We start from the raw sequence: 12308 nt of genomic DNA on the forward strand, positions 1-12308 counted from the left end.
CATTCACAGCGCTTTCCTTGGGTATGGCAAAAACGAATCTGTGCTTCTACCAAGGGCTGCAGAGCAGCAGAGTGCCTAAAAATAAGTCCCTGCGCATGCCTTGAAGTGCCCGTCGCACCTCACAGACAGGCACCGCTTTGTAATGGTTTGGTCACTGGTTCTTGGTCAAACCGTTGACTGAGGGAATGCAACCCCCTGCCTGTGCTGCCGGAGGGCTCCAGCCAGCAGCCTGCATCCTCAGCTGGCACCGGAGGCTCTGCCTCCCTCCTCTTGGTCCTGTGAGCAGTGAGGGGCCGAGAGGCAGGCAGCAGTGAGCCAGGCTCTCTCAAAGGGGGCTCCTTCCTGACGGACAGTTCTGGGATGTTCCCCTGTCACAGGAGTTGCTTTGACTTTAAATTGTCATTGGCTGAATTAATGAACATCTTGAGGTTGCACAGGCTCCTAATGGGATGCTTTTGATTCTTCCTTTTTCAGCATTTGCAATGCCTTGACGTTCTGCCATCCGAGGGGGAATTAATCGCCGGGATGGCATGAAGAGCACAGCACAGAAAGCAGGCATGGTCCAGACCTCAAGGGACTAATTATGTTCTTAAAGGGTAAGAAAGTAGTCTTAGGTACATTGGAAAGAAAGTGTCTTAGTGATGCTACATAATGCTCATATGCCCAGAGTTACTGGTGTATCTCCAGTACTTGTCTGTTAAAAAAAAGAAAAAGAGACTTTCAAAGATACTTCTTGACCTGAAAAAGACCAGCAGGGAACTCAAGAGAAGATATTTAGTACCAAAATTTAATACCAAATGAGTTCATGAAGTTTTCTTGACCCTTGGAGATGGGAAAGAAACGAAGGACAGATGCACATGAAGGCCTCACGCATCTCTGGAACACTCATGTGCAAACTGAAAAGCCTCAAAACAGTTCAAAACCAAAAGGGGAGTGTGGTTGGAGTTATAACGAGCGCCATGGCAGACGCTGTGGCATGGCGATGAACGAGAGCATGTATCTGGTAGCTAAAGCTGGTGAAGAGGACCTGTAAGAGAAAGAGGTTAAGAGGAAAGGTGGTGTTTGCATCTGTTCATAGGAACAGCAGAGAGCTGGGAAGGGAACTGCTCGGCGCACCTAGCGTAGGGCAGGGCAGTGGCAGAGGCAGCACAGCCCCCACCAGAGCAAGGAAAACACGACACGAGTCAAAACTGGTGGCTGCCTGGCGTTATCTTAGACTCCAAGTGTCTGTGTTTATGGAAAGTGACGGCACACACAGACATACCTGTGTGCTGTCAGGGTATCTCCTAGCAGTATCTATTTCTCCTGAGGCAGGACACTACCTGCCTGCCATGCAGGTCATGCCTGCTGTGCTGGCTGTGCCTTGGAAGCAGCGTGCTGCCCACAGCAACTCCCCGCTGGGCTGGCAGGATGGCGGCTGCCCAGGAGACCAGAGGGTGACCTGAGAGGATGCCAAGGCCCTGTTTGCATCTCCTCGTCCTGCAGCCAGTGCCCTGACGGCGTGGTAGTGACCGGTTCTGCTGACGGTAACGAGACTTCCGCCACCAAACACCTCAGCTGGCTTTGGAAGCACCTCCACACCGAAGGTGAGACACTAACAGCACCTCTGGGGGAGGTACAGCTCCCATAGGGGATGGGGGCAGGCTCGGGGCTCAGCTGGGTGCAGGCAGCTTCCCTTCTCTGCCGGCTGAGGCTGCTGAAAAAGGTTTAAGGTTGGAAGAAGACGAATGCCTGTTCCTTCTTTTAGGCTGTACGTCCTGCTTCCCAGTGAAACCCAAGCTGTGTTTGTGCCAGGAAGGCAAATATGAAAGGTCTTCACACAAAAGCTCTTTTCTAAGAGGTTAAAACTGATAGCTAGAGATATAGCAAGTGTCATACTGTCTTTTTTTTCCTCCCCCCATTTTGTAGTGTGTACTATACCTGCATCAGATTTAAAGAAAAGTAGTGCCGCTTTTTATCAAACACGCTTGATGAAAGAACAATAATGTACACTCAGTTATATCTCTGCTAAACATATCCTTTTTTATTGCCTTCCAGTAGTTCAAAGCATTAGCATAAAACAATCAAGGAGGTTGTTTTTCCTAAGAGAGAGAGTGGCTGTTTACAAACTCATTTTATTTTCACAATATTCCATTGTTATTTATTTCAGACAGAAAGCTGTCAGATTAATGTATTCCCTCATGCAGGACAGCTTGCTTTATTGCCTGTTATTAAGATATAACATATATAACCTGACAGGCACTGCCCACGTCTGCAATCCACCGGTGAAAGGCAAATTAAGTAGAAAATGGAGATCTCCAATATTTCTTAGGGCTAAAGTGATATTAGTTTTTAACTCATTTTGTATTCAGAAGGGATTCTGCCTTTTTACAACATATCTGATGGAGTAAACTGTCCAAAGAAAAAGGCTTTTTTAATTCTTAGAGAAATTTGGATTTCAGTCACAGGAGACATCAGTTCCCCTCGCATAAACGTGTGCCAGGGAAAAAGGAAAAAAAAATCCGATGGCACAAGAAACTGTTTAGAAAGCAAGTCTTGGGGGAATAGTGGGGCAGGGTAACTTTAAACCCACGCCTAAAACAACCCCCCAAGCCCCTCACGTGCCAGACCTCCACATCCCAAACCGCAGGGCTCACACCACCTCCAGAAAGGGCTTCCAGCTGGGGGTGGTTCCAGCCTGCCTTGCGTGCATGTATGGGGCTGGTGGCGCTCCTGCAGTGACGCCGAGCGTGCTGTGGTGATGGCGCTGCGGGTGCTCAGCACCCTTGCAGCATCCTCACGTCCCTGCTTGCAAACGTAGGTGTCGCAGGGACCAGAGGAAGGCCGGGCTTGTCCTTCCAAGGGCAGCCTCCTCCTCTCAGCCCCTTCTCCCCCTCTGCCTCATGCCAGCTTTTGGCTTTGCTGTTTGTTAGTTTTGAGCGTTATTAAGCAGCTTGGAGGAATGCAGCTACATTTTTCTTTTTTTCTTTTTTTTCAGGACTGAATTCCTAAACTTGTTTAGTGACAGAAACTGCTCTGGAAAAGCCTGCGAAAGGTAAGCGGGCTTTGGGAACTCACATTATCCTTTGATGACTCTTCATGTTTTCCTCCAATACTTTCCCAGTAGTAATGTATTTTTTTTCCAACTCTCCCTGGAGCATTAAGTCAGTCTTATTATAGCAAATAAACATTAACTGAACTGGAATGAGCTTAGGAACAAACAGAGGTCAGTTTATAGGAAGACTAATCTAGATATGGGGTGAAATAGGGAGCAAGGCACATGTCCATCTACAGTCATCTGATAAAGAACCTGCTTTATTCAAGGAAAAGGGCTTTAGTCTTGCCTCTTGCATGTATACTTAGAAACACATTGGGATTATTATTAGCCCTTACTGCAGCATTTGGATCAGCTCCCCGTTATGTAGGTTACATTGAAGCCATGTATTCCATTCTCTGAAAACTTAAAATATGGTTTTTGTTCTGCCCATGTTTCCACGGAGCAGGTTTTAGTGCTAGAAAGTCACCAGCTTTATGGGAAACTGCAGTACGTGAAGAATAGGCAATTTGCAGGGGAAAACAGGCCATGGAATTTAATGATAAATAGTGATATACAACATAAATTACTAAAAAGAACCAACTCTTCTTTAATATAATTACATTTTATTTCATCTCAGAGAAGAGGAAACAGCCTAATTGGATAGATGGGAAAGCAAGCCAGGGAAGGCGAGGCGGCTTTTTGTCTGCCGTGCTGCAAACCTATGGGCAGAGGGAGCTCAGCACCTGGAGCTGGACCTCGCGTCCCTGCCTCTGGGCATGACTCCTCCAGGGAGAGATGGGGACATAGGCCTGGGCATAGGTTAGGATTTTAGTTTTACGGCAGCAGAGCTACCGCAAGGGAAACCACTCCTGTCCTGCCAGGAAGGGACAGTTAGCAGGAATATGAAGAGTGTAGGCTGAGGACTTTAGTTGTGGTAAATCCCCACGTGTGTGAATACATAATACGGACAGGCAGTAATACTTTGAAATAGCCTTGTATCCCTCAATGTAATAAATATTTATTAGAATAATAGAAAAAAATGCATACAGATAACCATAGGATACACACACGACTGGAAGTTTAAGGATAAATTTCAAACTTTTCAATATGAAACAAAGTACTTGGTACATATCTCATGGAGATATATAACTAGAAATTAAATAATACAACGTAATAGCATGAAAATGGCAACACAGGAACGTGAACTAGAATTTTGTGAAACAAGAATAGAAAGATTCACCCTTTGTTGCATGAAACATAACTGTATACTTACTAGTAACATCTCTTCTTCATTTTCCCCCCTCCCCCCATTTGCAAGTGTCTGAAAACATCATTGGTTAGCCACATTGAAAAGCAACTAGCCATTTATCACCACGTATGTACAGTATATACAGATCTTGCTTACCTCAACAGTTAGCACATAGTTTCATATGGATGTGATACTAATAATGTAATTTGCTATTTGAGTGCATATCAAGGTATTTCTACAGTGCTATCATGGGTTCATCAATCCTGGTTCTCTCTCTATATATTTCTGTGTGTTGTAATAATACTGTGAGATTAAAAATGAAGCTCTTTAAAAGGATATGCTTTATGTCACGTGAACACTTGCTCTACCATGGGTGTGGGTAGCTCTTTAAAAGGTGTCTAGAAGGCTCACTTGGTCTAAATTCACAACTAAGTCCAATGTACCAGGTTTAATGTATCTTTAATATATTGCTATGAAAGAAAGCATAGATTTCTCTGTAATATCAAGCTTGAAGTGTCTTCGTGTATTTTTTTGTATTATAAACTATACTATTGCCATAAACTTACTGGAATTACATGATAGTAATGGGTGCATTACAGTGCCAGACCAAGTGAAATACTTTGAACTGGTTAAAGAGCAGCTGGAAGGAGAGTTATGAATGTAACAGCAAACACTGAACTAAGGATGAGTTCACGTTGCAGTGTGGTAGACAAAAGAGCAAGATAATTTTGGGCTGCATATTGGGAAGCACCACATCACAAGGTAGGGAGGTGGTAATAGTCCCTTTTGGTAAGGCCATGGTGCAACTGCATTTCAGTAATGCTTAGAAATGGGCACTTCTGTTAGCAAAACACAATGACAGGCGTTCAGAGAAGGGCAATTAGAACAATCCTGAAGGTGGGAGAACTTGGTTATGAATAAAGAACCTGGTTACAAAATGTAAGGCAGAGATGTAAGGAAATTAACTTAGAAGTCTATTGATTAAGAGGAGAGTCAGGTGCTTGAAGGGTACATAAACGTGCACTGTGATAAAACAGAGAGCCTTCTTTGAAACATGGCTGTGAGATAATTTCTTATGAGTAGTAGTGGAAGCCCTGCCTCTTGGACACCCCAACATGGACTGTGCAAAACTAACATTCATACTGTGACTTTTCTCTACCTTTTAGCTTTCATTTCGTGCTAGATTTAGAATAACTTGTGTAAAGGGCAGCAAGCAAACGGATCCAAACCTCCTGGATTACGACACTGTCTTAAGAACTGCCGGTTGGTTGATGTTTTCTATTCTGATTTGAAGGTATGTCTCTGATCTCATCTTTCATATGTACAATGGTGTTATCATAACAATACAGAACATACTCAAAACAATTCATTGTCATTGCAAAAATGGAATTTCTCATAGAGCTAAACTCTTCCTTGTAGCTGATCACAGTGCCATTGCTTTCACCCTCTCTTTTACATTGTATCTGAAGTATGTAATATGTAAACTCCTTTGGTTCAAGTATTAAGGCATTTTAGATTCCTTTTTAAAGGATTTGCTAAACTTTACACGATATTTTTACTTCAACCTACAGTGAAATATAAAGAATTTAAAAACACGTCAGAAGAAAAACATGCATTAACCACTGCATTTTTTTAAAAAAAGCACTTTTCTGTAATAACTGATTCCTTTTTTTTTTTTTTTTCCAGCAAATGAAAATGCATCATCACAACACTGAATTAAGAGTCAAGTAAAATATTGTCGGTAAGAAGCTGGATAGACTGAATGTATTCAAGACTGGTGGACCAGAACCTCTTGCATCCATACCTGTGACAAATGAAAAAGGTAAGGATTAAATGAAAGCATGAGTATCTGCTGTGTCAAATTATTACTCTTATTAGATTCTAAACAAAAAATACTTTAAATTTATATTTTTGATAAGCAATAAAATTTAGAAAAATATTTTAAGCTATAAAAATGCATTGCAAGATGCTGAAACTATATGAATAGTCTTTACTTTCCAGATAATTATAAAAAAAGAGAAACATTTTTTTAAAAGTGTTTTTTAATACCAATTTACATGGTAATTTACCAATTCAATAGAATGAAGTTTGTCATGCATAAGGGCATGAAGATTGTTAATTGCTTTTCTTTTTATTACCTTATTATCATACAACATACAGGTTTTAATTTTTTTCTCCTATCAATACGGACTCAATTCCTATACAGATAAGCTGTGACAACTGCTTAGTGTCAGCTGCAAATTTAGTAATGCTTCACTATGCTAAGGCAGAGGCAGTCTCTTTGTACTGTGGCTGGTATAAAGCAGGTTCTGATATTTGTTGAGGACAAACACATGTGACAAAACAAAAGTGATTCATCTTCAACATACTTGCTAGTCTGGGAATCAGGATCTGATCGCTGCTAGTGCCATCTCCACCATCAGTTGTTGCTTTTACTTCTATAATGTAATCGTCATTAAGCTGGAGCAGAATTTCAGCTGTTGTCTTGTCTGTGTTCAGAATGTTCATATTGGTCTGACTGCTTGTCCTGTACAAAACCTGCAACAAAAGCAAACACCATCTTTTGCATAGCTGTAGTGGGTTATTTCTTCCAGTAGGACCTGCCATGCAATTTTTATTAATGATTCTTGAAAACAAGGATTTAGGTCTTTAAAAAAGGTCTAATTTTTGGCAAATATTACAGAGCAGAATTGCATTCAGTATCTAGAGAAGTAGTGAAAGAAGGTAACATGAAACAATGTCTTTTATTCCAACTTTAATCTAAAATGGCACAATGTATAATGATAATGAATAATATATTCTGTTGAGTATCTTAATAATGTATTGTTCTATAAATTACTCCACCATTTGGAATCAGTCATTATCTAGATCAACTACTTAAGCCAACACAAAGTATGAGCAAGGAGATAAGTCAGAATGTGAAAATTACAGACCATGTTCTGCAAGCACTGATTAATTATTGCCACGAAACTTAACTTCATACAATGTGCTATGTCTCAAACAACAGGAGCTACATCTAAAGGTCAAGTCCTCTCTACTCAAGTATGATCAGACGAGGGATTTAAGAGCAACAACAGCCTCTCTGCTGGTCCGTAGGCCTGATGAGCCCAAAGAACCCCTAGTGCCGTTGGACCGCCTAAGGACAAGGATGTGATCCAGCGGAGTTATATTCCAAAGAATATATGTATCCAGCGCATTTCCCTGGCAGAGCTTCACAAAATTGACAATCAGGTAAGCCTGAGAGTTTCTTACTGCAGTGAAAAACTCAAAAAAAAGCAATCCAAACTCTACCAAAATAATGGTAATAGTAGTGGACAGCAAAAAAATGCAAAGCCACTGGAATTATATACATGATGACCTGCCACCAAACCTTGTATTCATTTAAATTACAGCAGTATCTCAGAACCTTCCCAGCTCTGTGCTACATGCTGCCACCCTTGGGACATGCTCCCTAATGTCGTGCTTTGCTGAAAAAAGCTCTGAGGGACACAACCATATGGCTGGCTTGCACAACGCCTGCGCTACGGCTGCTCTTGTGCTTTCAAGGTCATTTGTTGGATGTTCTCTGCTTGACAAATCAGCTTTCTGTTAACTGCAGAGCCCTTGCTTTGGGGGATAAAAATGACACCCCTAAATGCTTTACTTGGGTAAAATTAACCAGCATTATCAAAATTCAGCTTATTGTTATGTACTTAGCAATGCTTTCAATGGGGAGACCTGAAAGTGCTTTAGGAGACAGAGGATGCAGTTTGCAACTGTACGTTGGATGCTTTTCGTTCAGCTACCTTCTGTGCTAGCTAAAGCTAGGTAAGCTTTAAACGTGTATTTCTTGCCAATAAAACCGAGAACACTGAACAGTCAAATCTTCAAATAAATCTTTTTTTACAGGTATGTATCATGTGGGATACGGCTCTACACTGATCATCAAGAACATCCTCAGCAATTCTCGTAAGTATACTTAAGATACATGTCATATTTAAATACTTGTAGATTTATGCACTGATCAGCTTTGGAATAAATGTGGTGATATAGTTTCTGTAAAGACAATGAGCATGTCTCACTGTAGGTAAGAAGAAAAAGGTTTAATAATATGAGAAGTACTTCAGTTTGATATGTGGTACTAATAATTCTAGCTGGTCAGCAATAGAAAGCATTAATGTACCATTAATGGTAAAAGGCCTATGGTTTGTGAGACATCAGAACATGATTAAAATCTAGAAAAAAGAGACAGTACTGAAATATGCATCTTTTAAACTTACTGCCTTGCAAACAGACAAGATAAAGAAGTGTGGATTGCTTTCAGATACTCTGTTGGTGTTTTTTTGCGTACCTTATACCCAGTCACCTCAGACTCGTTCTCCATGGCTCTTACTTCTTCCCAGTTGAGGATTACTCTGGAGTCAGTAACATTCCACACAATATTTCCTGGTGGTTGACTGGGTGCTTTAAATACATAATAAAAGCATGACTTTAATTTAATTGGCATTAGTGATTTATTCTACAGTAGGAAATAATAGCTCAGGTAATTGACTGTCATTACATGTTGGATGTAAAAGCAACTCAAATACAGCCTCGTCATTTGTACACTTTATGGTTCAGAGACTAAATTGAAAAAACAGAAGGAATGAGAAATAGAATGGCACATAAATGTTATTTCTGAAGTTGTATTATCTGTTGATGGTCTTTCATTAAATATTGTCAAACAAAAGCATGTGTCTTAAGACATGTGTGATCAATTAGAACATACTCTAATGAGACCAATGATGATAACAGACATTATCCATTTTTAGTATGTTTTCAAGAATAAGCAAATACTTCACAATAAATTGTTAGGCAAATTTAGTCTTAGTGAATATACTAACCTATATACTATGCTGATTTCCTTTAACATGTTTGTAATGTACAAATATGTGACAGCTTTTTTCTTTTGTTGTTAACTTGAGACATGATTTTGAAATGCAGTCTGTACCATTTCAGTAATTCCAGTTGGAACAATAGTGGGCCAAGCAACTTCTTGTTGTTGTTGATCATTAACAACCCAGGAGTAGCATGCTTTTGGCTGTACACTTCAATACATCTTGAAACTGCCAAGCTGTCATGAAAGGTGAAGGTAAGTACAAACCTTTTCAGATGCCTCAAGTTGGCTTCCCAGAAAATGGGTCATGCAGTGAACCACTCAACTATTAAAATCTTTTCTAAATGTGTTAAGGAAAACAATTTACTGTTGCTGTCACCTAGTGGAGGCAACTGCTGCTTAGGTGGACTGCTCTAAGCTTTGATGCTAAAGACATCCCTTATTAAAAACTAACAGTGGTTTTAAATAGTTTTGTGCATGCGCTCATGCTTGTGTTTTTAGTTCTTCCCTTCATTTTTAAACTCTTTTGCACAGATAGCTCCATTAGCCATCAGATAAAAAACCCACCTGATTATCCAGTTTAGCACTACATGGACACAAAACATACGACCAAAACTTACATGAATTAAAGTCAAACAATTGTTCAAAGATTATTTTTTTCCCTGCAGAATTTGCCTCATTCTAAATACTAAATAGGATTCAACCTGATGCACTAATAGCCAATTTGTGTAAATTTAAGAGGAAATTGTTTTACTCCTGAGATTTGAGTATTATAGCATTTATAAATAGTTTATACACTCAGATATTAATGCTGAATTTGAGAAGAAATGAGTCACACTCTTAAATCCAAAACTAAATATTAACGTCATCTGAAAAAAAGAAGAGTAATTATATATAAAAACTGTAATCCTCTATCTACCACTTGACTTATAGAAGCGATTCAAAGGGCTCCAATTCGCTTCACCTACCCAAATCTCCAATAAACTTTGGTGTTCAGAACAGAACTTAATTTGTAATAATACCAAACTATATTGTAACTATTGTAATTACACGTCCAATACTAAGTATGCAAATAGTGACATGGATTTCCGTAAGACTCCTCGGATGCTTAAAGTTAGTCACCCACACTAATATTTCTCTGAATTACAGCTGATGGGCAGAACATTATGTTGCAAATGCATTATGTTGCAGAAGATTTTGTTGTATTGTAAGACCTAAATATTAAATAATTGTAACGTCTTACCTTATAAACTCAGGCAGATCTTCCAGTTAATCTCAGTTAATCTGAGTTGTTTTAGCCATTGGTGATAGACAGTGACACTTATTTCTACATCTAAAATTATTATTATGAATGTATTATTTCATAATATTGATGATACAACTACTTTCAGTAGAAAGACATTAGTAAGTATACCAGGGAATTTGACCTTTCATACAGATTTAATTGTACATTCTTGTGAATCTGGAAGAAATATGTCAAGGTTGATGACCCTGATTTTGAGTTGTATTACAATGCAAGAGCATACCAAACACATTTCATCTGTAGAAAAATTATTGCAGCCTTTGACAATCTGTTTTCCAGCTTCATTTCTCCTTTTTAATAGGAAAGTGGCCTCTTGTGTAACTTCTTAAAGGGGAAACAATGGATGTGAATGGTTGTTTTGCATTAATTGTACAAGGATCATTACGCTGCAAAAGTCATGCCCTAGAGAATTTATAAATACGTTATAAAACCCTGAAAAATTCAACGAGTCACTGTTTATTCTTTCCACTTTTTTTTTTTTTATTTATTAAATTCTTCCAGCCACTAGAAGAATATAAAGGTTTTATACAAAAAAAGGATGCATCTTATTTCAGCTCTACTGGCATAGCTGAGTTTTACTTACTATTGTGCTAAAGTAGCAGAGGTTAGAAAACAGAAGATCTATGCTTGACTTACTTGTGTAACTCTTCTGGTCTGTATGAAAATGTAGGTCATTTATGCGTACCGTGATTCCCACTAATGTGTCTATTTTTCATTTGCCTGCAAATGCTAACATCCCATTATGCCTCTACCCATCATACATTTGATATACTTACGTGTCTTTTTTGTGGTAGCATTTACTGTGGCACTAAAGGGACCCGCTCCAGCACTGTTATAAGCACGGACAGCTGTGTAGTATGCCAAGTTGCTCTTCAAACCTGTTATTCTTATTGATGTCTCATTCCCTGCAGCTTTCACTCTGTTTGAAGATTCTTCTTTTCCACCATTATTCCAGTATCTAACCTAGTAGATATAAAACAAAACTATTTAATATGTTGAATGGAATGGAGCGTTTACCCACATCATCGCATTTGACTCCTTTAGGTACATTTTTTTTCTCAGCTGAAAAGGGTAGAAAAACTTAAAAAGTTTCAAAAATATGTAAACAAAATTCTTCTTATCCATCTGCCTTTCAAGCTTGCTGCTCTTTTTACTGTAGAAAAAAAGAAACTGAAATATTAAATGTTGCTTGAATTAAAAAATGACAACCAGAGGAAAATCATTACTTCACCTAGAAATAAACAAACTAAACTCAGAAAACTGTATCTTACAAAATAGTTTCTACGAAAATAAATGCAATTCTGAAAAAATATGTCAGTTTGAAAATACTGTTAAACACATGACTCATCATAGAAAGCAAAACAATTTCATTCCATATTCATTTTCAAAGATGCTTAGAAGAAAATATCCTTTTTCTGGGTGAAGGTGGGGGCAGAGAGACAGCAAGACAGGTGGTAATCTTCTGTAAATTAGGCATTACTAGAGTCTAATACTCTAAACAAGTAGCTGTTTGCTTTGATTTCAATTGCTTTTATGAAAAAAAAAACAAAAAAACTTTTTTTTTTTTTTAAACAGAATCTTGATTTCTCAATAGTGATTGGGCTGAACTCAGGACTTAATGTATTTTAAATGAATTTACCTCATAACCCAGTAGCCTTCCACTACTCATCTTCCAGGGAATGGCTGTCCAGGAGACTTCGATGGCTGAGGAGGACAGGCTAGTCGCTGATACACCAGAAGGGGCTACAGTAGGCTCTGTAATGGGAAATCAAAACACAAGAGATCAGCAACATTGGTAATGGTGCAAATATGTTTATATTCCAATTAATCTTAGTTGTATCAATTGTTGCTATGTTCTCTGATGAAACATAGCTTGCTAAATAGC

General features: G+C 39.0%; 1 protein-coding gene and 1 long non-coding RNA gene across 4 annotated transcripts in view; one reads left to right on the forward strand and one right to left on the reverse strand.

The window, feature by feature from the left end:
- LOC121075456 overlaps nucleotides 1–12308 on the forward strand; it is a 97870-nt gene that overhangs the window by 83653 nt on the left and 1909 nt on the right. Inside the window, exons 6-13 of the long non-coding RNA XR_005822969.1 lie at nucleotides 475–596; nucleotides 1315–1586; nucleotides 2978–3034; nucleotides 5432–6087; nucleotides 7273–7496; nucleotides 8154–8213; nucleotides 9243–9375; nucleotides 12100–12218. This is a non-coding gene — a long non-coding RNA (uncharacterized LOC121075456). The remainder of the gene's footprint in view (nucleotides 1–474; nucleotides 597–1314; nucleotides 1587–2977; nucleotides 3035–5431; nucleotides 6088–7272; nucleotides 7497–8153; nucleotides 8214–9242; nucleotides 9376–12099; nucleotides 12219–12308) is intronic.
- Nucleotides 5765–12308, reverse strand: part of LOC121075455 (contactin-3-like) — a 97447-nt gene continuing 90903 nt past the window's right edge. For 2 of the 3 annotated variants that reach the window (XM_040568753.1, XM_040568754.1), the window contains 5 exons: nucleotides 12063–12178; nucleotides 11200–11386; nucleotides 8596–8708; nucleotides 6635–6803; nucleotides 5765–6069 (listed from right to left, as the gene is read on the reverse strand). In XM_040568753.1, the coding sequence (XP_040424687.1) occupies nucleotides 5969–6069; nucleotides 6635–6803; nucleotides 8596–8708; nucleotides 11200–11386; nucleotides 12063–12178 (686 nt within the window). In that variant the 3' untranslated portion in view covers nucleotides 5765–5968. Of the gene's footprint in view, nucleotides 6070–6634; nucleotides 6804–7397; nucleotides 7500–8156; nucleotides 8214–8595; nucleotides 8709–9242; nucleotides 9377–11199; nucleotides 11387–12062; nucleotides 12179–12308 lie in introns of those variants that run through there. The other variant, XM_040568755.1, reaches the window with a different exon arrangement.

This window comes from Cygnus olor, chromosome 10, assembly GCF_009769625.2.
Source record: "Cygnus olor isolate bCygOlo1 chromosome 10, bCygOlo1.pri.v2, whole genome shotgun sequence".
Taxonomy (NCBI): Eukaryota; Metazoa; Chordata; class Aves; order Anseriformes; family Anatidae; genus Cygnus; species Cygnus olor.